Source organism: Drosophila tropicalis, unplaced genomic scaffold, assembly GCF_018151085.1.
Source record: "Drosophila tropicalis isolate 14030-0801.00 unplaced genomic scaffold, ASM1815108v1 contig_158, whole genome shotgun sequence".
In the NCBI taxonomy this organism is placed as follows: domain Eukaryota; kingdom Metazoa; phylum Arthropoda; class Insecta; order Diptera; family Drosophilidae; genus Drosophila; species Drosophila tropicalis.
Window position 1 is genome coordinate 6,741,978 of NW_027172602.1, and position 24,843 is coordinate 6,766,820.

General features: G+C 40.5%; 7 protein-coding genes across 10 annotated transcripts; 2 read left to right on the forward strand and 5 right to left on the reverse strand.

Annotated features, from left to right (window-relative positions):
• Positions 1-1,151: 1,151 nt before the first annotated feature.
• per (period) lies at positions 1,152-7,477 on the forward strand. Of its 4 annotated transcripts, none has more exons than XM_068302956.1 (9): positions 1,152-1,454; positions 3,226-3,367; positions 3,450-4,441; positions 4,506-4,862; positions 4,919-6,486; positions 6,557-6,799; positions 6,858-6,998; positions 7,061-7,250; positions 7,319-7,477. In XM_068302956.1, the coding sequence occupies exons 2-8, from the start codon at positions 3,276-3,278 to the stop codon at positions 7,130-7,132; spliced, it is 3,465 nt and encodes a 1,154-aa protein (XP_068159057.1). In that variant the 5' UTR covers positions 1,152-1,454; positions 3,226-3,275; the 3' UTR covers positions 7,133-7,250; positions 7,319-7,477. The 4 variants fall into 4 exon arrangements, with proteins under 4 accessions (XP_068159057.1, XP_068159058.1, XP_068159060.1 ...); XM_068302957.1 differs by having other exon boundaries at positions 1,152-1,397; XM_068302958.1 differs by having other exon boundaries at positions 1,163-1,288.
• An 11-nt stretch (positions 7,478-7,488) lies between these two features.
• Positions 7,489-8,837, reverse strand: dyw (daywake). Its single transcript, XM_068302970.1, has 3 exons — positions 8,726-8,837; positions 7,770-8,262; positions 7,489-7,710 (listed from the first exon to the last, which is right to left on the reverse strand). Exons 1-3 carry the CDS (start codon positions 8,802-8,804, stop codon positions 7,512-7,514), a joined length of 771 nt encoding a protein of 256 aa, XP_068159071.1. The 5' UTR covers positions 8,805-8,837; the 3' UTR covers positions 7,489-7,511.
• Positions 8,838-9,958: 1,121 nt separating this feature from the next.
• Spg7 (Paraplegin) lies at positions 9,959-13,002 on the reverse strand. Its single transcript, XM_068302962.1, has 5 exons — positions 12,610-13,002; positions 11,761-12,549; positions 11,160-11,696; positions 10,295-11,089; positions 9,959-10,225 (listed from the first exon to the last, which is right to left on the reverse strand). Exons 1-5 carry the CDS (start codon positions 12,784-12,786, stop codon positions 10,070-10,072), a joined length of 2,454 nt encoding a protein of 817 aa, XP_068159063.1. The 5' UTR covers positions 12,787-13,002; the 3' UTR covers positions 9,959-10,069.
• A 262-nt stretch (positions 13,003-13,264) lies between these two features.
• Positions 13,265-15,554, reverse strand: cv (crossveinless). The gene is made up of 4 exons (XM_068302971.1): positions 14,788-15,554; positions 13,946-14,152; positions 13,743-13,890; positions 13,265-13,681 (listed from the first exon to the last, which is right to left on the reverse strand). Exons 1-4 carry the CDS (start codon positions 15,008-15,010, stop codon positions 13,504-13,506), a joined length of 756 nt encoding a protein of 251 aa, XP_068159072.1. The 5' UTR covers positions 15,011-15,554; the 3' UTR covers positions 13,265-13,503.
• Positions 15,555-15,937: 383 nt separating this feature from the next.
• On the forward strand, positions 15,938-20,110 carry PGAP1 (GPI inositol-deacylase). The gene is given in 11 exon segments (XM_068302961.1): positions 15,938-16,142; positions 16,203-16,943; positions 17,007-17,186; positions 17,244-17,491; positions 17,564-17,986; positions 18,045-18,170; positions 18,239-18,432; positions 18,498-19,045; positions 19,047-19,132; positions 19,195-19,290; positions 19,356-20,110. Coding segments are annotated over 11 exon segments (2,940 nt in total). The 5' UTR covers positions 15,938-16,001; the 3' UTR covers positions 19,513-20,110.
• Positions 20,111-21,510: 1,400 nt separating this feature from the next.
• Positions 21,511-22,299, reverse strand: LOC137584262 (protein TonB). The gene has a single exon (XM_068299580.1). It carries the CDS (start codon positions 22,297-22,299, stop codon positions 21,511-21,513), a length of 789 nt encoding a protein of 262 aa, XP_068155681.1.
• Positions 22,300-22,532: 233 nt separating this feature from the next.
• On the reverse strand, positions 22,533-24,110 carry Gr5a (Gustatory receptor 5a). The gene is given in 6 exon segments (XM_068302973.1): positions 22,533-22,771; positions 22,857-23,109; positions 23,175-23,497; positions 23,499-23,599; positions 23,671-23,865; positions 23,933-24,110. Coding segments are annotated over 6 exon segments (1,128 nt in total). The 5' UTR covers positions 24,096-24,110; the 3' UTR covers positions 22,533-22,678.
• Between the last annotated feature and the right edge of the window lie 733 nt (positions 24,111-24,843).

Consider the following 24,843-nt stretch of genomic DNA (forward strand, 5'->3'; position numbering starts at 1 on the left):
ACTTCCTGGTAACTAAGTAAGTGAATTGCATAAGTGTTAACCATAATGTTTCAGATCACATGTAATTTCTCTCTTCTATCTTTACATATTGAGGAAACTTCGATTAGAATGAGCAACGTTTTGGTATACTTATACTAAGTCCTCATAGAATTAGAATTATTTTAAAGTTTTCTTTGTTGAAACCTGTTTAAAACTCAAGATATTTTCCCTTACTCCATTAATTCCATTATGGAAACGATAAGAAAGTGAGTTTCTTGAGTTTTCCCTCAAAACATTTCATGAGATTTTCCAAAACATAATGTGACGGCGCCTAAAAAGCTGCACCAATTTTTTTGGTTTTATTTTGTGCTTAAATTACTATGTGAACTATTTTAAGCGCAGTGCGCACAAAGAGAGTGTTCTCACTCTCTCTCTTTATCGCTGTGTTCCTTTTTCTATTTCTCTTGCATTCATTCATTATAAAATGTCTGACTAATGCCTGTTGCGAAATCGGTCCATCTAAAGCTACGTGTGTATGTATGTGTCTGTGGCAGCTGTCGACCGACTTCAATTCACGTGGCTTTGGTGCGTGACTCTCGAGAGTCAGTGTTGTGGCAAGCAAATCGCAGAGCTCATTCTTAGTATTTCTAATGGAAAACAACGCCAACGTGCCTAGCCAACGCACACAGACACATTGAGAGAGAGACACACACACCCTTCATAACCCACCCACTCACTTGCAGCAACACGGTTGTTCGCAAAATTTTTACCCCCTTAACTGACTTACCCCAAAATTATGCCATCGGGAATAACTGATTGTGAGATACGGCGTATTTTGAGAATTGTTTATTTTTAAAAATCCTTGCAATTTTCCAAAAGAGGGTCCGTCAATGGTCGCTTTTGGTTCTTAACCCAATGGACCGGACACTATCATCCTTTTCGAAAGAAAGTGTATCCGTCGAGTCGACCAGATGGCTAGCAGAGCTACACTACTGTAGAAGCCGAATAACACAATTTTCCGAAGCCGGCAACAGCCGAAGAATAACACAAACTCAATGCACGTTTTTTTTTTGTTTTGTTTGCGTGTGTGTGAGTGTCGTCAGTTCTATGGCTCGGCGCAATGCGCTTTTTCCCTCACCCAGTACTCAGTACTCTCAGTATTTGTGCGAATTTTCAACAAGTAGGTCGCGAATAGACTCCAAGTCGAGACCGAGAAAACCAGAATTTCTTTATTTTTTTGTTCGTTCGTTTGTTCAGTGGAAAGAGAGAAAATTGCTCATATTGCAAAAAAATCAAACAAAAGTGAAAAGTAAGACAAAGAAATATCAAAAGATCGACACAAGAAATCAATAATAATAAAAACAAGTTATATTATACGGAATACTTCTCTTGGAGAGAGTGAGAGTGTGTGTGTGCAAGTGAGCAACAGCAAAATAATAATAAACGCAGTCAACACTTACATAAACAATCGTTCGGTAACGTAGTTCACATAGATATAGTGTATATTATTAAGTGTTGCCCTTGTCGCTGAGAGAGCAACAGAGAGACAAACAGATAGAGAGTGAGAAAGATGGAGAACTAAAGATAATGCTTGCTCACCGGCTCGCAAGCACGTTGCACAAAATGCACACAAACAATAACAATAACAACAACAACAACAACATTGTTTAACAAAAACAGAAAAAAAAATAGTTTACAATGCAATTAAAGTATACAACTTTGGCGGCAATCCATAAAAAAAGCCAAGCATACGCATCGGGGTCACCAAATAAGAAATTGATTTTGTCTCTCGTTACGTATGGGTTATCTACATTTTTATCCATGTGACTATCGATTCAAAGTTATTAAAACCATAATCCAGATGGTTCAGTCACAGAGATGCATTAAAGAGACTATATCCCCTTATTCAATTAAAACTTATTGCAAAGCATTAAGTATCCGCCCCATGGGTTCGATTTGACTCCTAATCATTTATTTTACCTCTTCTCTTTTCGATTTACTATTCCTTTTATAACTTATACACAATGGTGTCTCTCTCTCTGTGTGTGTGAGTGTGTGTTGACATGGGCAAATGGAAAATAAAATGCTTTATTAGGAAATATGGTATTATGTAAAAGCATAACCGACCGATTATGACGCTGCTAAGTCAGCAGATTTCATCCGAGGGCTAAAAGAATGCATTACACTGTGCAAAAAATAACACTAAGCCCTTTCATATCCATAACAAAGAATAACAGAACTATACTCGCTTGCGCAGCCTCCCACCCACTCACTCACGCACACAAACACACACACACACTCGCACGCTTAGAATACATTGACAAGCTTTGAACGAGGCATCTTAACGACGTCATGCATTTGCACGTGAACGGTAAATTTGAAATTCAACTATCGACTTTGAATATACCCCGTGGGCATGTTATAACTGTGCATGCGATTAATTGGCTGGTGATGGTGGCCCTTATTATCATCGAGTGGGGGAGGCCAAAAGGGTTTGTTTTTCGATGCGAGCAAACCTGTTGCAAAAACTATGACAACACTCTCTTTCTCTCTCGCCTAATCTCTTTTTCTTTCTCATGTGATATACATACATAAAACGTGACACATTTATTTTCACATTCTGCTATGGTTAATCTGTCATATATAATCATGAATTGGTAGAATTATTCCCCCTAAAGTATGCTTTAAATAGTTTGTAGTTCATAGTTGCACAGATTTTTAGCAACACAAACTACCAAAACGTTTTTTGTTAATTGAAAGAAGTAATCATGTATATTTAAACTATATATTGCATACTTTAGGGGCAATTCGATCACCATTAAGCGTTTTCCGCTCAAAAATACAATAGTTTATACAACGGTGAAATCATTTGGAATGAGCTTAATACAAGAGTCTTAGCTTAATACCTAGTTTCTATTGCCCATTAGAGCCCATTAGGCTTCCTTTTGAAATAGTTATCCGTTCTTATGTAACCCTTTGTAATTGTGAACTCAAAAAGAAACCCTCTATAACTAGATAATACTCATACTACTAGAAATGAACAATTATCATTTACTTCTAAAAGTATCATTTATTTATTTTATGATAAAATGTATAGGAAATAAGGGTTCTCGATTGAATCTGAAAGAAAAATATGGGACTTTTTTTAAATTTAGACTTAGTAAGATGTAATGTTTTACTTACTTACCTATCTTAAACTCTTACTTGGTCAGTTTTTATAATGTTCCTTATATCATAACAATTTAGAATTACATATATCAAACACTGAACTGAAATCCTTTGGAAAAAAGTATAAAATGGAGGGCGAATCGGCAGAATCCACTCATAATACCAAAGTATCTGACTCAGGATACTCGAACAGTTGCAGCAACAGTCAATCCCAACGCAGGTTAGTGACCCAAAACGAAATAAACGTATTTGATTTGAGATTTATCTAGTTTTTGTTTTTTGTTGTGGCGCGTGTGATTCAGTGGTAGCTCCAAGTCCCGTCTGAGCGGCAGTCATTCATCGGGTAGCAGTGGATATGGAGGCAAACCCTCGACCCAGGCTAGCAGCAGTGACATGATCATTAAACGCAATAAGGAGAAATCGCGCAAGAAAAAGAAGCCGAAATGCATAGCTCTGGCTACAGCAACAACAGGCTCACTGGAGGGCACCGAAGAGTCGCCATTGGCAGCAAGTGGTAGCTGTGAAAAAGTACTACAAGAACTTCAGGATACTCAGCAAGTTGGCGAGCCTCTGGTGACCACCGAATCTCAATTAAGTGAACAGCTTTTAGAGACAGAGAAAAATGAGGATCCAAACAAATCGGAGCAACTGGCTCAGTTTCCGCAACCAACACCAATTGCAACCACTCTTCCGCCGGGCAGTGGACCCGGTCATGACTGTGTGGGTGGAGCTGGTGGTGGCGTTGTTGCGGGTGGGAGTGCAGTTGGTGGTGCTGGCACTGCCGGCATCAAGTCCGACAAGACAAGTGAGCTCATTCCAGGCAAATTGGAATCGGCTGGCAGTAAGCCGAATCAGGAGCGGCCCAAAGAAGACAGCTTTTGCTGTGTCATCTCAATGCACGATGGCATAGTGCTCTACACAACGCCGAGTATTTCAGACGTTTTGGGATTCCCACGCGATATGTGGCTAGGGCGATCCTTTATAGATTTTGTGCACCACAAGGATCGTGCCACATTTGCCAGCCAAATTACAACAGGCATTCCGATTGCAGAATCACGTGGATGCATGCCCAAGGATGCTCGCAGCACTTTCTGTGTTATGTTGCGTCGCTATCGAGGCCTTAATTCAGGAGGATTTGGTGTTATTGGCCGAGCGGTTAACTATGAACCATTCCGTCTGGGACTGACATTCCGGGAAGCCCCCGAAGAGGCTCGCCCCGACAACTATAAGGTCTCGAATGGCACCAATATGCTATTGGTCATATGTGCCACGCCCATTAACAGTAGTTACAAAGGTAAGAAGGCTTTCGAGGATTTCCACTTCACATACGTGTCTAACCCACCCCTTCCCATTTGCAGTTCCCGATGAAATTCTCTCACAAAAGAGCCCCAAATTTGCTATACGTCACACGGCCACGGGCATCATTTCCCATGTGGATAGTGCAGCGGTTAGTGCTTTGGGTTATCTGCCGCAAGATCTCATTGGACGATCCATAATGGACTTCTATCATCACGAGGATTTACCGGTCATGAAGGATACATATGAGACAGTGATGAAAAAGGGCCAAACAGCGGGAGCATCATTTTGCAGCAAACCATATCGTTTCCTCATCCAGAACGGTTGCTATGTCCTCCTCGAAACCGAATGGACGAGCTTTGTGAATCCGTGGTCGCGGAAGCTCGAATTTGTGGTGGGCCATCATCGCGTCTTTCAGGGTAAGTATCTGAGAAAATCTCAAAAAGATAATCCAATTGATACGACTTTCGTTCAGGTCCGAAGCTCTGCAACGTCTTTGAGACATCTGTTAATGCCAAACCAAAGATCTCGGAGGAGGCGCAGAATCGGAATGCCCGCATTAAGGAGGATATTGTCAAATTGTTGGCGGAAACTGTATCACGACCCTCGGACACCGTTAAGCAGGAGGTGTCGCGACGCTGTCAGGCATTGGCCAACTTCATGGAAACACTGATGGACGAGGTTTCACGAGCCGATCTCAAGCTGGAGCTACCGCACGAGAATGAATTAACGGTGTCCGAGAGGGATAGTGTGATGTTGGGTGAAATTTCCCCACATCACGACTACTATGACAGTAAGAGTTCCACTGAGACGCCACCCAGCTACAATCAACTAAACTATAACGAGAACCTGCTGCGTTTTTTCAACAGCAAGCCTGTCACCGCGCCCGTGGAGCTCGATCCGCCGAAAGTGGAGTCCTCCTATGTGAGCAGTGCCCGCGGGGAGGATGCGCGAAGCACTCTCAGTCCGGTGCAAGGTTTTGAGGGCAGCGGCGGCAGTGGATCGTCGGGAAATTTTACCACTGGCAGCAATTTGCATATGAGCAGTGTGACCAATACCAGTAATGCTGGCACTGGCACATCCGGCACAGGAAATTCTGGTGACGGTGGCGGTGGCGGCGGCGCCGATGGCACCGGGAGTGGAGCGGCACCGCCCGTTACTCTTACCGAATCGCTGCTAAATAAGCATAACGATGAGATGGAAAAGTTTATGCTAAAGAAGCATCGCGAATCGCGTGGCCGGAGTGGCGAAAAGAACAAGAAATCGGCCAACGAAGCTATGAAAATGCTGGAGTATAGTGGTCCGGGTCCCGGGCATGGGCATGGCATAAAACGCGGCGGTTCCCATTCATGGGAGGGTGAGGCCAATAAGCCCAAACAACAGCTGACCCTTAACCCTAGTGGTGGTGGTGGTGGTATGCCTTCTTTTTTGGATATCACACATACATCATCTTCGACCCAGAATAAAGGTTTGGCCGGTGTTGGTGTAGGCGGTGCAGGAGGCGGTGTAGGTGGTGGTGGCAGTGGTACTGGCCTCGGTGGCAATGGAAATGTTGGTAGTGGCAATGGTAACAACAACCAAGCATCAACTAACCAATACACACAGAGTGGATTACCTTGCACCCAGAATATCAATCTATGGCCACCGTTCTCAGTGGGCATTACCACACCCACATCCGTCCTCTCTAGTCACACGGCCGTTGCTCAGAGTAGCTTCTCACCGCAGCACAGCCTGTTTCCCACCTTCTATTACATACCCGCCTCAATAGCAGCCTCCTCGCCATCGGGCACAAATCCCAGTCCCAATCGACCGCACAAGCATGCCCATGTCCACAGTAGTTCCGAAAAGCCGAGCACCTCACAGGCGGCAGCCGCTACCATGCCTCTGCAGTACATGACCGGCGTAATGTATCCCCATCCCTCACTATTCTACACACATCCGGCGGCGGCAGCAGCCACAGCCATGGTATACCAGCCAGTACCTTTCACAGGAGTTGCCAATCCCATGCAATTGCCGGAGCAGGCAAGCAAGAATGTCTATACGGTAAGCATTTATACATAGATGCGGCCTAATCTTATTCTCTTAACCTGTCGAATTCTTCTCCTTTTTGCAGACCCAGCCGGTTATGGTGGCACCTCCGACGGCGACGAACAAGACCCAAGGAGCCTTCCATTCAATCACTCCCGCCCAACTGCAACGTCCCTCATCGCAAGCCACATCGGTGAAAGCGGAAACTGGATCGAATGTTGCTCCTTCGGATACATCCAAGAAGGAAGTACCCGACTCACCCATCACCTCGACCATGGGTGACTATACATTAGATCAGCCCTGCAACAATATTGCCACGACCCTAAAGGTAACTCCCGACTGTAAAAGATGAGATCTTTCTGTTTATCCAATAATCATTTTCTTAGAAATATACAGACAGTAATGGTAATAGTGATGATATGGACGGTTCCAGCTTCTCATCGTTCTACTCATCGTTTATAAAAACGACAGATGGATCAGAGAGTCCACCGGATAATGAAAAGGATGCCAAGCATCGCAAATTAAAAGTATGTGTCCCCTATAAAGAGAAAATTAAACCCAATGTCCTATAATATTTTCTATAATACAGTCCCTAGATCAGTCAGATAATAAGATTGTCGAACATCCCGAAGAGGATCAGACCCAGCATGGACATGGATAGCTAAAACCCCAATTGCTGCTGACAGATGTGAACAATGAGGTCCATAATGTCATAGAAGATGACATTCGATAAGATCGGATTGCAGCACCTTAGCAACCAGTTGGAGCCAGAGCATTGAGTAGGTCTCTTCGGCTCATTCTAAACGACTAAAGCTCATCTCATTGTCTCTCTTTTAATCTCTTTTAGTTCTGTGACCGTACAAAAAAAAATAACTTATCGGACTTTGGAGATATGCAACTTCTACCAAAAATATACTAAATATAATTTGTTTATTAGTTAAATAACATTTTTTTGCTAATGACAAAAATAAAGATAAACGGAACAAAAAAAAAAAAAGTTTTTGAAGGCAATAAAACTGAACTGAATATTAATCGATTTATTAGTTTTCGAAAAATTCATCATATGGTATATCATTCCAAAAACGTTGTAAAGCATTCTTTAAGACACGATCGCATGCCTCATTGATTCTGGGTTGTATATCTGCGGCGAGGGCTTCCCACTCATCATTGAGAACCTTCAATGTGCTCTCCCTTAACTCGACATTGTCATTGAACAGATTGGACATATTAAAGTGGCCACTGTAAGGAATATGATTGATAGAGTAAACGATATATAGAAATCGATCTTCAAAACATACCCCTCCATTTTGGACACCGTTTTGTAGTCAATGATATTGAGATATGTTTTGCCATCATCTCGTTTCTGCGGCTCGGCAATGATCCGTGATTTACCCGTCATTTTTTTTAATTTAATAACCACATCACCCTTACTAACTATGGGCAATATAAGAACTTTTCCATTAACATCATATTGAGCATGCACCTCCAATTCAGGAGCAAATATAACAAGGGTCAATTTCAGATTTTTCTTGGGATCCTTGGTGAAACCCTTTAATGACTTTACACTAGTCGCACTACCTAAATTATATAGTTTGGCATTGGTTAAAACCAATTTGAATTGAAGTGACGCCGATTGTTCGCCACTCTCAATTGTTAGGGTACCCAAGTCAAGGGGATCAACGCTGGGCACTCCAAGTTCAGGAATGCCATGTTTAAAGCTTTTAAAGAATAGTTCACCCTGTTGAGCCAAACATGCCTCATCATCCATACGGCATCGTTTGATAGGAGCAGCTGTAGATACAAAAACGAAAAAAAAAAAATAAACAAATTAATGGAGCCTTATATTTGATTGACTTTTCACCATCGATTCTCCCCTCTCTCTCTCTCTCTCTCTCTCTCTCTCTCTCTCTCTCTCTCTCTCTCTCTCTCTCTCTCTCTAGAACTCCATGATATATAAAATAGATAATTTGATTATCTTAACAAAAAGAATTTTCCGTATTGAATTCTTTTAAAACATATTTGGCATTGTTATTTGAAGGTGTTTAAGGTAAAGACGTTTCCTTCCACATCCTTTTTCCAAGACTATAAAATATTATATTTTTAGCTGGGTTAGTTTTAAACATAAACAAAATTAAAATACAAATTAAATTTCGACAAATTTCTCAAATGTGAAAAAGTTGTCTTTTCGCACGATTCAAAAACAAAACAGCATATATATAATGATTTTATATTCCCTGTAAATCGCAACACTCACTAAACTGTTTGCCATGGTCTAGATCAAGTAGGCCAAATAGGACTATTAACACGAATTCGAAACGTTTAACACACAACATCTTGGCCGGCTCCCTAATTTGCAACTGACTGACTTTAACTATGCACACGGTGTATTTATGGCAACCTCCTCCATGTTCTTTGTCATTTCCATTTGTCATCGGTTTTTTTTTATTTTTTTATTTTATTTATTTATTTACTTTTTTTTTTTTTTTTTTGATTTAATTATAGAGTCCATTAAAAGCAACAGCAACAACAACAAATAGTTAATAAGTCAAACATTGAACTAAACTAAACTCTAAACTGCAAAAAAAAAAAAAAAAAGTCAACCAGCGAATCACCAATAAATCAAATGTGAAAAACAAGTTTCAATAAGTATTAACCCGCAATTCCTGACAATTATTTGTTTTCAGTTAGTACTTTACACTTGTAAATGCTAAAAAGGGTGTCTCATTGAAGATTGGATTCAATCAATTGAATGCCTTCCAAGCAGGGTAATAACCATAATAAAGAAATAAACCACTTAATATATGTACGACGACACTAATGCATAGATAAATACTATTAATTGGAAAATTATTGGGTAGTTAGACAATCCAGCACCGTTAATCTATATTTATTGGAATTAAACCGATTAGAATCGAACGTCATTTAATCTTGTTATATACTAGGATATTTCATTTCATTCACAACATTTCCGCAACATAAATTAAAAGTGAATAAAAAATGAAAATAATTCCAAACTTTTCCCTAATCATTGAGATGATTTAAGTGTACATTGTTAAATGTCAAGTTCTAGGTCAGTTTTCAAGGACTTACATATGTACATATATATGAACAAATTTGAGAAGATCTTAATGACTAATCATCAGTCTGGGAAATTAGCGGCTAACATGAACCAGGATTTGAATGAGAGACACAGATAAAAATAGACAGAGACAGAGTGAGAAAGAGAGAGAGAGAGAGAGGTAATGTAGATTCCAAAAGTCTCTCTAGGTCAATTAAATTGAAACTAGTTTACAGTTTTTGACATGTTTTGGTTCAGTTTAGTTGACATTGTGATTACTAACTGCTAGCTGTTTAATATGAATATTAATGACTTAGCCACTAGATGACTATGTTAGTTTAGCGTAAGTTAATAAAAAAAAAAATTAATTTAATATTTGTTTAATCGTTGTGGCCAGAGGGCAAAGGGGCAAACCCATGCGACTTTAAATCAATTTAAAAAGGTAAACAACTTTATTTATTTACATTCTAACGAATATGCATCGGGATAAGGGGAAAGGAGGTACCGAGCTAGCAACCAAACGAGGTAGACCGATCAGCATCACATTGTTTTAACATCGTTGCTGAGATTTTTCAGTGATTCCTCGAATTCAACCGAATCCACTTGACGTTTGCCAATACAATGGGGTGGTGGGCCAATAAGTTCAACTACCTCATCATAGTCTAGTGTTTCCTTTTCCAATAGAGCTTCAGCCAACTGCATGAAAAAGAGTGAGATGGTTCAATTAAAACGGAAATAAGCCAGAGAAAGAGAGCAATTTCTTACCTTTTCCAGTTTATCACGATGCTTAATCAGTATGTCCTCTGTGGTTTTATAGGCTTTGGCCACCACATGACGCGCCTCGTTATCAATCAGACTTTCCATAGCCCGAGAAAAGGGTTTCTCTCCACCGCCACCGCCCTCGCTCTCATCCGCATCTCTCACATAAATGGGACCCAGATTTTTATTCATACCGAATTTCTTGATCTGTGAATAGGCAATTTTGGTGACCTTTTCCAAATCGTTTTGCGCACCAGTCGTAATACGATTAAATATCAAATTCTCCGCTGCCCTTCCGCCCAGGGCCATGCACATCTTATCAAAGAGTTCCTCGCTGCTGTACAAATGCTGTTCACTTGGTGTATACTGGGCAAAGCCCAAAGCTAGACTAGTCCGCGGCACAATGGTCACTTTGAGCAAAATATCCGAATTTGGTAACATCCAACCTACAAGGGCATGTCCCGACTCGTGATAGGCAATCACCTTACGTTCAGCCAGCGACAAGGCATGCGAACGTTTCTCGGTGCCGCCCACCAAACGCTCAACGGCATATTCCAAATTCTTGCTCGTGACCTCTGTTTGGGTATTTCGAGCCGCATGTAAGGCAGCCTCATTGCACACATTGGCTATATCAGCGCCAGAGAAGCCGGGCGTTAGGCGAGCCAATCTTTGGGAGAATGTTTCCGGGGACTCGGACAATTTCACCGACGACAAATGCTTCTCAAAGATCTCCTTACGTTCTTGTAGTGTGGGCAGGTCAATAAGAATGTGCCGATCAAAGCGGCCAGGTCTCAGCAAGGCCTAAAACGAAATAAACAACGAAATCACATGAATACGTTTCTTCTCTCTATGCTCACAGTGCATTCGTCACCTTGTCTAGGATGTCCGCACGATTCGTACTGGCCAGCATGAGTACGCCCTCCTTGGTGGCCATGCCATCCATTTCAACCAGAAGCTGATTAAGCGTCTGCTCGGATTCACCTGAGCCACCCTGACCCATGCTTTCGGTGCCAGATCGTTGCCGCCCAATGGCATCGATCTCGTCGATATAGATTATGCAGGGGGCTCGTTTTTTACCCTCCTTGAAAAGATCACGAACACGGGCTGCTCCCAAACCGCCAATCATTTCAATAAACTCGGATCCGTTCATACTAAGAAATGGTACTTGAGCCTCAGTGGCAACCGCCTTAGCCAATAGGGTTTTACCACAACCAGGTGGACCCAAAAGCAAGGCACCACGCGGCACTTTGGCTCCCAAGCGCTGATACTTTTCCGGCGTCTTTAGATAGTCGACAAACTCCTTGACCTCCTGCTTGGCCTCACTGAGGCCGGCGACATCACGAAACAAGACACCACGGCCACCATCAAAGGGATCGACTAGTGTGAATTTGGCTCTGCCCATTTGATTCTGAAATATGCAGAGAGAAACAATTAAATTCCGTTTCAAAAAATATTATCTCGATGATACTTACAAATGAATCCATGCTCAGGGGACTCTTCATGGACTTCATTCGCGTGGCAATCGACACCATTAAGGCACAGAAGAGCAACAGCATCAAAATACGACCTGTGGTATCTGTTTGCCTGTCATAGGTTACCGGCACACCATCCGTTATGCCCAGCCGCTTCTCCACTTGACGCAGTTTCTCTTCAAATTTATTCGCATCGGCCACGGCCATATGGAAAATGGTTGAAGTCACTTTTCTACCCTTTATGACAGCTCCTTCGTGCAGTATTATGGTTACCATCTCCATATCGGGCCGAATGATCAACTCTTTGACCTCACCCACGGCCAGCATGTGATGAACAAACTCATTCCAGGACACATAACGAGTAGAGCCCTCGGGGCGCTCTGTTCGTGGCGTAATCAGTAGTGAAATAAAGGCAACAAACATGTAGATGGTAAATAACCAGAGCACCGCCTTGGTTAACACAGAACGCATTTTCTCATCGTTCTCATTGTTCTTGTTGGGTCCCTCGCTCGAGGAAGACGATGAGGAGGTGGAGGGATTAGAGTTAGTTGACGTTTCACTGTCCTTGGCTGACTTCTCTTGATTAGACGGAACCTCCTCACTGGACTTGACTTTGGCGGGTTTATCGGTATCTTCATTATTGCTGCTGGTGCTGCTGCTACTTTGAGTTTTATTTGACTTGCCGCTCAAGCAGCGTAAATGCATCTGTTGCACCTCTCGTGGTGTAAGCTGCAATGATCGTGCTATCACGCCCACAATTGCCTTGTATTCCGACTGTAGTTGGAGCACCTAGAGTGAACAAAGTAATCTGAAATTTGTATGCCAAGACGGTACCTAATGGTAACTTACCTGTCGCCGGCTCAGATGAAAAGAGCGCAGGTTAAAGGAGGCAATTTGCCGCTGAAGCAAAAGCTGTAATCCATCGCCATTGCCAGTGAATAGGTCGGTGGCATTCCTAATGTGCCAATGTGTGTAGTGGGATCCACGCTGCAGCACGTTTCTTACATGTCGCAGGCCTTTCAACATAGTTTTTGGCCAACTTCACCTAGGAATACGAATACGTAACTTAATGTTGGTCGCTTGAAATTAACTCTGCAGTGCCCCCACCGCTGTAGAGTTGCCACCCCGTTGCCATACGATGACAGCGTACAATCAGCTGGTCCGTTAATGTTGTTTGTTGTTTTTGTAAGTCTGTTTCCTTTTGTTTTTTCTGTTTAGTTTTTATACACATTTATTCAATTTCATGTCATTTTTGAAAATATACATTTATATTATATGTAAGTACATGGATATATCATTATTTCTTAAGTAAAAAATTACCGCTTTAACCCTTATGTGTCCATCAACTATCGATAACTTTTAAAGCGGACTTTTTCAAATTCTAAAATCTAGGAATAAAGCAAAAAAATTTATCTATTTTACAATTTGTCTATTAGAGGTTCTATATAAATATATTTCTATGGAATCCGCTAAACAGTTCGACAGTAACACCAAGCTCTTTACATTTGATCGGATTAAAAGTTCTTTATTTTTACTTAAAAAAAAAAAAATTATGTATACTTTTATATATGCATGTAAAACAATGAAGTGTCTATTATTTTAAATATATAAAAATAAAATAATAATAATAAACTATACAAATATTATTTCGTACTACACATTAATAATGTCACTGAATTGAGTAACTAAATTTTGTTAAATTGCGTTTGTTCTGTTCATTGAATGGCATTCTGTTGCTTCCCCTCAATAGTTACTATTCACAAAGCCATCAAATGGGCCCATATTTTCACCAAAATCCTGCATTTCTTCATCAATGTTTTCATCAAAATCATCCTTTGGACAATGACGACAGCGACTTTCATTTACGCCGTAGTTAATACACGTTGATCCTACGCACTCACAGCACCCGTCGTGAAACCATCTAAATTGAAAAATAAAATAATATAATTAAAAATTTCTCTAGGATTAGATAATATCCTTACCTGTAGCTGCTGGCTCCTGTTAATTGACAACTTTGGCGACATTTATTCAACGAGACACACTGATCCATATAAATGACAGTACAATTAACAGTCACAATATTATTATCTCGCTCCTTTATGGCCTCGTCTAGATTTTTGTCATTTGTTTCTAAAAAGGGAAGAAAAAACTAATTAGCGTTCTTGATAGTTTATTAAATACATACTTCGATAGTAATTAATATCTTTCTCCAGTTTGGGACCAGCCAAAACCTTATCGAAATCAACTTGAAATGTGAAAACATCCCATTCAAGTTCACTATCTTCCGGCCCAGTGGCCCAAACGTTAAACAACTCTGGTACTCCATCGAAATCCTCTACGTGCGATTTCTTCGATAGCGAGTTTCTTGTGTCGTTGGGTTTCGGGCATAGTTCTGTAAAATTTAATATACATACATACAAATGTACATAATTATTTACGTAAGTAAATTACAATGATTTTAAAAATAGTTTATGGGATATGCGCAAAATATTTATTCTGTCGTTCTGCGCCATCTCATTGAAAAATATTTAAAAACAAAAACAATTGCAAAATGATGATGAGGATGGGATGCCTAAACTCGCTCGATCGTGACCGACAAAATGAGTCAGTCAACGTTCTATTCTCCTATCAAAACAGAAAGTTTCACAGAATTTAAAATTAAACTCTATGTATGTGTTTATATAGAGAATTAAGAAGCTTGCTTAATCAATTGAGCTCCACTTAGGGAAATAGTTTAAGAACCTAACCTTACTCAACATTAAGCCACCGATTCCCTTTGAAGGGTTAAGGCTTAGCTATTTTCATATATCAATCGGCGGCTTAACTATCGATAACTAGTTAACACATCGTCGCGCACATACGCATACGCATACATATACATCAAAGATTACACACAAACACATACACGCACATACATTCTCAAGTCATATAGGCGACATTGCGATCGCCATCACATCATCATCCAACAACAAGGCAGCCAATCAACCAATCACCACAGCCCCAGCCCGAGTCGGAGCTCCTACTTACCGACACAGCTACAACATTCCTCATAGTACTTCTTGCCCAGACATTTGAGACACTCCTTGCAGCAGGAGCAGTTCTTGAGCTCACACTTACAGCTCTGCGTGAGCATGCACTTGGATACGATTGATGCGCAGACGACTTCATTGCACGATTCCACATAGCCATAGAAGCAAACTAGTCCCAGTAATAGAAATGCGCCGACTGTTAGCGAGCGCCAAATTTCCATTATGGTTATTTAAAAAAAAAAAACACACACACACAAATCGAAATGTATATAATCTCTACTTTCAAATTTGAATTTGAATCAGATGCAGATACAGATACAGGTACTGCTGCTCCTATTCATAGATTATAATCAATTACATACATATATGTGTATATGAATGCGATCCGTTCGAATCGTTCAATCGCTGATCTTTTCTTGTTTCTTGTTTTTTTATTCACTCTATGTATGGGTTGGGATTGCGTTTGTATGCATATACATATATATATAAATTTAACAAATAACAATTAATTAAAAAAGATATACACACAGGCACACACACATACACATACAAAAACACTGGGACACTTGTTAGCTACAGCACATGTAAATGTAAAGCATTTTTAAATTGATTTGAAATATTTGACTCCTTTATGATGATTTAAAAGATCATCATCAATCAACAACAACAAACGATTCCGAAAGCTCTACTAAAGCGGACAAAACTAGCGAGGCAACTGCTACAGATGCGGATGCGTATAATAGATGAAGAGAGTTGGGGTTCGCGGAGGGTTTAAACCTGTTTTCAAAATATATTTATCAGTTGTTGACTATTATAGGTGGCCAGACGCTTTGGCTATATGGGCACTGCACACACATATATCGATAACATAGAAACTATCGATATGCAGCAAAAAATATGCTAGCATGGTGCGAGTACAGAAGATAGCGTACTTGGAATATTGAACTCAGATTTTGTGTAGTAAAATTACAAAACATGCATAGTCCTTTTTTGTAAGTAAATTTAATTATTTCAAACTACACTACGATATTCGTAAAGTTATGATATACTCAATGAGTTGTGTTCGTTAAAGCTGTGACGTCACAGCCATATAATTTACATATGATTTGCGCTACCTGCTGTTGCTTGCTCATTCGTTTACAGACATATGGCAACACTGTCAGAGTTGAATGCCGAATTCAAAGAATATGTAAACATTTGATTTTCTGCACAATGTTTATGTTTCGAAACTGCGCCGTTTTGGTGATTATTGGCTCCGTTTTCTGTTTCCTCATTGGCATACTCAATCTCCAAGTAGGAGTAGAGAAAAATGCCTGTCGCATGACCTATATGTTTGGCGAGCCAATGTTTGCGGTCAGTTCCTGATTTCTATTCTCATTCTGAGAAATTACTAAATAAACCTTTATTTTACAGCGAGTCCGGCTGCAAGATAAGGAAAGTGAATTGTACCCCAACTATGGATTCTACTACTATTACGAGGGTGCACGCCAACAACCAGTGGATCCGTTAAAAAAGCGCATGACGGGTGCTCCAGTGATATTTGTACCCGGAAATGCCGGCTCCCATAAACAAGTGCGTTCTCTGGCATCGGTGGCCCTACGAAAGGCAATGGGCAGTAATGCAGGCATTCATCTGGACTACTATACTATTGATTTCGATGAGGAGCTATCGGCTGTCTATGGCGGTTATCTGCATCGTCAGCACAAGTTTCTCAAACTCTGCATTCGAACCATTGCCAAGATCTACGGAAGCCGCATCGAGGAGCCATCAATTATAATAATTGGTCACTCGATGGGTGGCAAGTTGGCCCAATCGATGCTTACAGACTCGTCTATTGGTCAACATATAAATACCATAATCAGTATTTCTGCACCGCTGGATCATCCGGTTCTTAATTTGGACGAGCATTTAGAGCAATTCTATGTCAGTACCAATACAATACTCAGTCAGTTGAGAACCAAGACATTGGCGACCACTACAACCAATGTGTGCAATAGTCTACATCAGCGCCCCTTGAGTGAGCAGCAACGTCGCAATCAGGAAAGCTCAGCCAGACTGGATAATGTGCTGCTTATCTCAACTGGTGGGGGCAATCGTGATCTTTTAGTGCGCCCTGGTTATACAACCTCACAATTTAATGATCTGCATGCAATGGTAAGTTTGGATTAGTTTATTTAATAGAAGCTCTTAATCCGCTCTCTCTTCTATGCATTGCAGACTTCAGCTATACCTCGAGTTAGCCTGAGTTGTGACCATCTTTCGGCCGTTTGGTGCCTGCAGTTCATGCAGGTGATAAATCGTTTCTTGTTCTCCATTGCCCAGACACGAGGAGACGGTACGGTTCACTTCAACACCAACAAGGAACGCAATTTACAATCTGCCATGGCTCATTTTATCGTAAATTTAATTCATAAAGTTTTCTTGCCAACTTAATGACATTTTTTTCGAATACAGAAACCCAGGAGTCGCCATCAAAATATAGTGAAACTTCCGCGTGATAGCAATTGGAATGAGGAGCGTCGTCTGGTCATTAATAAGTATTTCTCCAATGGCTTGAAAGCTCATTTTTATGATCTTATTAGCATTAAGCGCCCGGAACGCTATAGGAAACTTTCCATTGAGGCACTGAGTGTGGATGATGATGTGCACTGGCTCTTTGGATGTGCTGCAGAAAAATTGAGTAATACGGAAGTAGTCTATTGGTGAGTTAGCCAAATTGATGTACGAATTGTATACATAATATTTGCCCCCACTCACCCGATTTGTTTCATTAGCGACAAGGCTATTCCATTGACGCATCTGGTCCAGCGCTTGCCCAATGGTGATCAGGATTCGCGCAATGTGGCTCTGTTGGATCTGCACAATTTGGTGAAAACCTATCGTAATTGGACACATATTCTAGTCAGTTTGCCATCAAGCAATCGTCGTATTGGCTATAATCTGGACATCTACGATCCCAAGGAGCGTCATGTGGACATAAGTCTGCCTAAGTGGTATGCATTTGGTCAGCGAACTGCCATAAATGAGACTCTACAGGGTACATTGCACTATAGACTGCGCATATCGAATCTTATCGAGCCGTATCAGAGTCTGCGAGTTCTAGTCGAACCTTTGCAGTGTCTTAAACCCGAGTATAGAGTTACAACTAGAATATGCGTACCGTGGGCAGCAGGTTTTGAGCGATATCAGACATTGATGTAAGGAAAAAAAAAATCCATTATAGTTTTTTCTCATTTTCAAATGGTTCTCTCTCAGTTCACCAAGTGATAAACCTGGACTTTATGTAAATGTTCCCATCATTATTCCGCCGCACTATAATACTACAATAAATCCAGTCATTGTGGATTTATATTTGGATCCAATTTGCCGTTATCGCATAAGGTAAGAATCAGAAAATGTTTCTTTTTTCTTATCTTATCCTGCTCCGTTTCCTCTTTCATTCCTTTTAGCTACGAGTATTCATATGCTGATGCCTTGTCAAGATTGGTTTTGGAATTCTCTGGTTGGTTGCCCGCCCATCTTGCTTGTGTGCTCCTGATTGTGTTACGAAAACAGGTGGAAACATTTCAAGTCCAGGGTAGCTTTAAAAGTCTTAAACCCTATATTGGCTATCTGCAGTACACATCGCTTTTAGTGGTCACCGGTAGGTCATAATGGCTTTATTTAAGAAAAGACTTGCGAATTTATGTCTTCTTTTTACTTTATCAGCTTGTCGGATTCTTAAGAAATTAATTTTAAATACCCGTTTGCTGCCTGAACCAGAGAATTTGGATTATAGCATCAATATATCGATTGTGATCCATTGTACGGCAATTGGTTTATCCATATTAGCCTCTCTAGTCACGTGGCTGTCGTTGACATTATATGGCAATGCCTTTTATCGTGTGGCTCTGCGTGTAACACGTCTATCACAAGCTAGCTCCAACATAATGATCTCTATAATGACATATTTACCCATCACCTATGGCGTACTAACCATTGCCATGACTTTGAGCACTTGCAGTGGTATTGGTTTACTTTTGGCCTTTGTTTTCTACTTTATAATGCTATCGAATGCCTATAAGGATTATCTAGAAGATTATTTGTGGCAAAAGGCTGCAAATTTGGTACATATGGCCACCGGAACAAGAACATCGGATGAATCGGAATCATCTGAACAGGAAAACAACGAAAATGCATTGGAGAAAGACGCAAATGAAGATGGCAGGGTTCGCACTAAGACAGACGATGATACCTGTGTGGGCCTGCAGAATTTCCCCCTTTCACATTACATTATTGTTAATGCTGTTTATGCAATTGCTATTGAGTGCCCCCGCCACACTGGCTTGGCTACGTAGACACCAGTAAGTTTTTAGTATAAGATGGACAAAGACATTTTGTTTTTTAAATACCATTTGCCATTTAGCTCTGTCGTTGATCTTCCCGATGCAAGTATTTATCCCACCATTATTGTCCTGGGCTCCTTGAGCGTTCTCTTGCAATTGAGAGCCCCACAAAAGGGGTAAGTCTTGAAAATGAAAAGTATGTATACCTTAAACTTTTTCACAATGCTCGATTTCATTCTAGTTGCGGCTATTGGGCTCTATCCATAATATTGTACTTAATATCTGGAATTGTTTTACTCTATTGTCAGGCTGCCATTTATAGGCTAAATTATATATTTGCCGGAGCCTTTGCCCTTTTGGCCGCTCATCAGGCGCTTTCGATACTCTTTCGTCGTTGAAATGAAAAGTTAAAAACAAGTTTAATTCGTTTCGGTTGTGCGTATACATAGTTTTTATTTGTTACTTAGATTTGTTTAACTTCACCCACTCCTTTTTGTCGTTTATGTGTATGGACAATACCAAAGAGATTTTAATGTTTACATAAGCCGTGTTTTTACCAATTAGAGATAGAGAAATTGGTGTAATAACTTTTCTTTTTATGTTTCTTCTTTTTTTTTTTTTTTTGCGGGAAGTCCAAAATGTTTATTAACCATATGGGCGTTGTCCTCGATGTTAGGCCGCCGATATCTGCACACATTGCACTAATAAATAGTTTTTTACGCCTGCATTTTAGCAATAACAACAACAACAACATCTAGTCGCTAACCATATATGTGAAAAGTGTGAAAATGTCTATAATTATATACATATATATACATATGTTTGTATGTCTATAGAAATTACACTAAACATCATGGCAAATTGGCAAAGTAAAAGAAATTTTATTTATTTTGAAATTATTTTTAATTCGTATGTATAAACAAAAAATTGTATTATTATTTCACTTAAGACACATACATACATACATATAATTAATAATATAAACTTGCAATTCAATTTGTCTAAATGCTTTCATTTTTGCCCCCCCCTCCATTTTGTTCAACAGTTTGCTAATATTTGATTTTAGTAACCAGTTCAAGTGTCGTCTTTTGATCAATGACAAAGCAAACTGAATATCTAAACAGGATTTAACTCCGCATTGGGCATGTGAATGTGTGTTTGTGTGTGTGTGTGCGTATGTTGCATTAAAACGAAACCATATATACCTAATACATATCTTAAAAAATATTATTCATTCAAGTGTTGAATGCATGTTTTAAGTAATTTGGTTCAGTTGTAAGTCTGACGTGATCCATCTATATATGGCCATGTGATATATTATGGGGGCGCGGTTCGAATTTCTCCATGCAAACTGGGTGAAGAGCTATAAGTGAGTGACTGGTGTTCGCATATGACACCCCAGGGAAAATATGGACCATCTTATCAAGCTGGATTGCAATTGCGTATGGCACAAGTTGTTACCACAATTTAGATGATGATTGTATTTTTTTTTTTTTTTTTTGCCAACGAAATGGTAATAAACTATAATCTAAATAAACGAGTTTTCATTTCATACACATTACCAAGTTGTATCGAAAAGTCACTTTCACGAGATAAAATTGTCGTTTTTATTAACCTTATCCATTAGATTACTTAATAATCAAAGTGGTCAACAGAAATTATCCCACTTTGTTTGCTTCTGTTTTGAACCAGATTTCTCGTTTGTCCAAAAACTATTTTTAACATAGGTAATCCTGAGAGATAGGACAATTTATTTGCTTCCTTTTTGATTCAAAGTTTGTCTATTAATTACATTGGATATAGACATAGGATTGAAAAGCCTTTGCTTCCATTTAGATTCCTAGTGTATCTATTAATTACTTTGAATTCAGACAATTTGACAGGATTTGTTCAAAATTTTTTCACTCCTTTGCTTCCTTTCAGATTGCCAGTTTGTCTATGAATAACATTTAATGTAGACAATCTTTAGAGACATGGATCAGCATTCTATATCCTTGATTTGGAACTATTGATCTCTAATTGATCCCTGATTAAGCTTATTTAAGCTTTATGTTCTGAATTGACTTTAAAAAATAAGAACCATAAACTTGACTTCTAATAGAAAATAAAGTTTTTATTTGTAGTTAAATTGATTAATATATTAAAAAAATAATTGGGATAATTTACAATTAGATAGATCTTAGTTAGATATACAGTCAATAAGTTTTTTGCTTTGAATGTGTCTTCGATACTCTTCCTTTCTCCTCGAACGTCTCCTACTGCCAGTTGGTAGGCACAAGCTGAACGGCTTGTCCATTGTTGGTCAGATAGGCGGCATTTGGTGGCAAGATTGTCATGCTAAAAGATAACGGGATAGTATTTAGAGGGAGAAAGGGAAAAGGAAGGATTAGTGAGACTCACCTCATGGGCTCCAATTCAGAAGCAATGGCACGATAATAACGTGGTCTGGGAGCCACATAATTGGCCGAGGCAAAGCTACGGGGATTGGCAATGGGGAAACGTATGGAAGCGGCTCGTCCAATATTGTTTCTTGTGCGGACACGAGCACTGCGTGCGGTAGCAGCAGCAGCACCAGCTGCAGCAGCCCCGCCACCGACTGAAATAGCTCCGGCTCCAGCCACTGCGCCACCACCCAGACCAAGACCAGGAATCACTCCCAAGCCAGCACCAAGACCAAGACCTCCACCGGCAACGGGTCCTGGTTGTTGCCACATGGCCGACAATTGAATGGGCACCAGGGCTGGCAATGAGACGGTTACAGGCACACCAGGAGGCGGTACGGCTGGTGTGTCTGGGATTGGTGCTGGCGGCTCTGGTTCTGGCTCCTCATCATCATCCTCTGGCGGTGGTGGTGGTGGAGCTGGTGTTACCTCTGGCTCGGGTTCCGGTTCGGGAGCTGGTGTGGGTTTTGGCAGCTCTGGCTTGGCCTCCACTTCCTTTAGGGCGGTGAGTAGAGCCAATAGCTCATCCTTGCTAATAGTGGGCGATGGTGGTGGTGGCGGTGGTGGCAAATGACTGAATGGAGGAATGCTGGGACCACTCCAGCCACCACTCCACCCTGGCGAACCGAAAAGCGATCGCTGTGCGCGTCCCTGTATCGATGGAGGATAAATATACTGAGCACTAACCAGGCTCAGGCCCAACAGGATCAGTGTCGGATAGTAGCAACTTCTTTTGGTGGCCATTGGTAGCGTTGACTGGAGCTTGGATCTGTGCGAATTGTTTACGCGTCGCTGGCAGGCCCAGACTTTTATATGCCAGCGAAATGAACACGATGAATTGGACCATGCCGAATGGGCCGGAAGCTGCTTAGGAGTAAGCAATTGGCATTGGCATTTGGTCAACTGGTTCAAATCGTTAGCCACGCATTTCGGCATTGCCTAGGAAGCGTGGACCATTTATGGTTTTCAGTTGCATCACCAAATCACCACCACATTATAGCAAAAACGCACAACCCACCGACCAAACTGGTTCCCGAACGAGACACTGGATTTACTTACTGTGTAGCACAGTGTCTCATACGCACAAATGCACACACACACGCACGCACATTCTTACATCGACTTAGTCCACATTAAGTGCACCACAATCCCATGGCTTTTTATCCTCATGAAACTGTATGAGCACCAGTTCGTAGGTAACAATAGTCCCAGCCACCTGTCAAATTGAAATCAACTTCAATTAATGCACACCTGTCATCGATCATCAACATCATCAAAATCTATGGAAGTCCTGCACTAACCGTCAGAAATAGTTTCCTGGTAACGTTGAAAAACTTTAGGCCACTAAGTGCCACCACATCTTTGGCCAATTCGCTGGCAAAACGTTCGACCTCCACATGAAAGGCTCGCTGGGGCACCAATTTCAGCAGACGCAATGGCTCTTGTGATCGATCATTAACCGAGGAAACCACAATGACAACAGCTATCGAACGACCCAGTAGAAAGGCAAGAGAGAAGAAAAAGTAAACCGTATGTGCCATCGATGGCATCGATCTGCAAGAACGAGAGAGAGACAGATTGATTAATTGTGGTCTACTTTGATCCAATCTGATACATACTTAATGCTTTTCAAGAAATTCAAACACACAAAATATAGATTATTGCCAAAGGATATTAATATGATGCCTGATATGGCATTATCCACTTGATAAATTAGATTCACTATGGCTCGATATTGTGTACGTTGACTGGTCCAATAGGCCTCTGGCATGGCCTGATCCGCACGACGTTCCAAACTTTGGGTTAAACGCGCAAAGAGCTCACTTAAACCCATGCTAATCATAATGACAAATATATCCATGAAACTCCAACCGAAGGTAAGCAATATATTTTGAATTTTGCCCAAACAACCCATCCAATGGGAATAGGGAAAAACAAAAAAAGAGCTGATAGCTGGCCTTGTACAAATACGATTCAATGGGATCCCGTCTGCGAGGACAGTAGTCATAGTAGACAGCAGATATAATGCTTAGCAGATGTTCCACTGAAATCATCAAATGGAACAGTATCTATTAGTACGCTGTGCTCCCTAAAAGTATGCTATTGAAACTTAACTCAGAGATAAACCAATCAGGACAAAGGCAACTCGCTGTATTTGGCGGGCCAAACGTTCCCTTTGCTTCCAATTGTCATACATGGGCAAAAGATGTTCCACTCTATCCCAGCGACGCATTAATTGGGGCCATTTTTTAGCCAAGCCAAAGAATTGCCATGAGGCTAGTAAAATTCCACCATGAAAGACAATCGGTTCTGTGAAATGATGAGACTATAAAAAGGGGATCTTCTTTTACTCCTTTTTTTTTTATTAGGGACTTACCGACATTGCGTACATCTAGCATTTCATTCATCACCTGATAAATTGTAAAAAAGGTGTCCAGTACAGTGGAGCTTAAATAGAGTATGCTAATCCAGCAGCGCCAACTTTGCCAGGTAAAATACAATCCTTGTGCTGACGAGTGCCGTATGCCACAAACCGGCATTAGGCAAAAGCATTGAGCCAATGCCAAAACTAGAGAACAGAAAGGAATTAAAAAACTACAATTTTCTTTAAACTTACTTGGACCAATGGCCTCATGGAAGCTGCCAGTGTAAAGAAAATTTGTGCGTGTGCCACGGCGTTGGCTGACTATTATCAAAATAAACCAGTTAATTAGTTTAGTTTATTATTGTAAGCCGAATGCTTACCTCTCCAATGTTCATTGGTATCTTGTAATTGCTTTAGCCATTGTTTGCCATTTTTTTTTAACAATCGGGTCAACCGATTTGATGTATGATATGGATGAAGGGATTTCCGTGGTCGCAACATTCCATTGGAGTTGTTCGCTTTACACTAAATGGCAAAAATCAGTTTATTTTTGTTCTGGCCACTGCTAACTTATCATTTGTGGTTTATCAGATAATTTATATTTAATTGCCTCTTGTTCTTAATTTAATTGAAGTGTTTTTTGCCATGTCTCGTTTATTGGTGCATGCGATTAAGTCCTAACGGTTGCAATATGGCTAACAAATTGCATTCAATTAGTTTCCGCAAAAGAAACTAGAAGTTGGTGTCAGTAACTATTTGCAAAACATTACTCATTTGTGAAAATTGATGTATAATTGTCAACGCTTTAAATTACTTTTTTTATTCTAAATTTCTTTTTTGAATTTTGAACTGCGCGCCTGCCCTTCAAATCGATAACTATCTACTGTTATCGATCGTGGTATGAGTAATCGATGTTTGTTTCC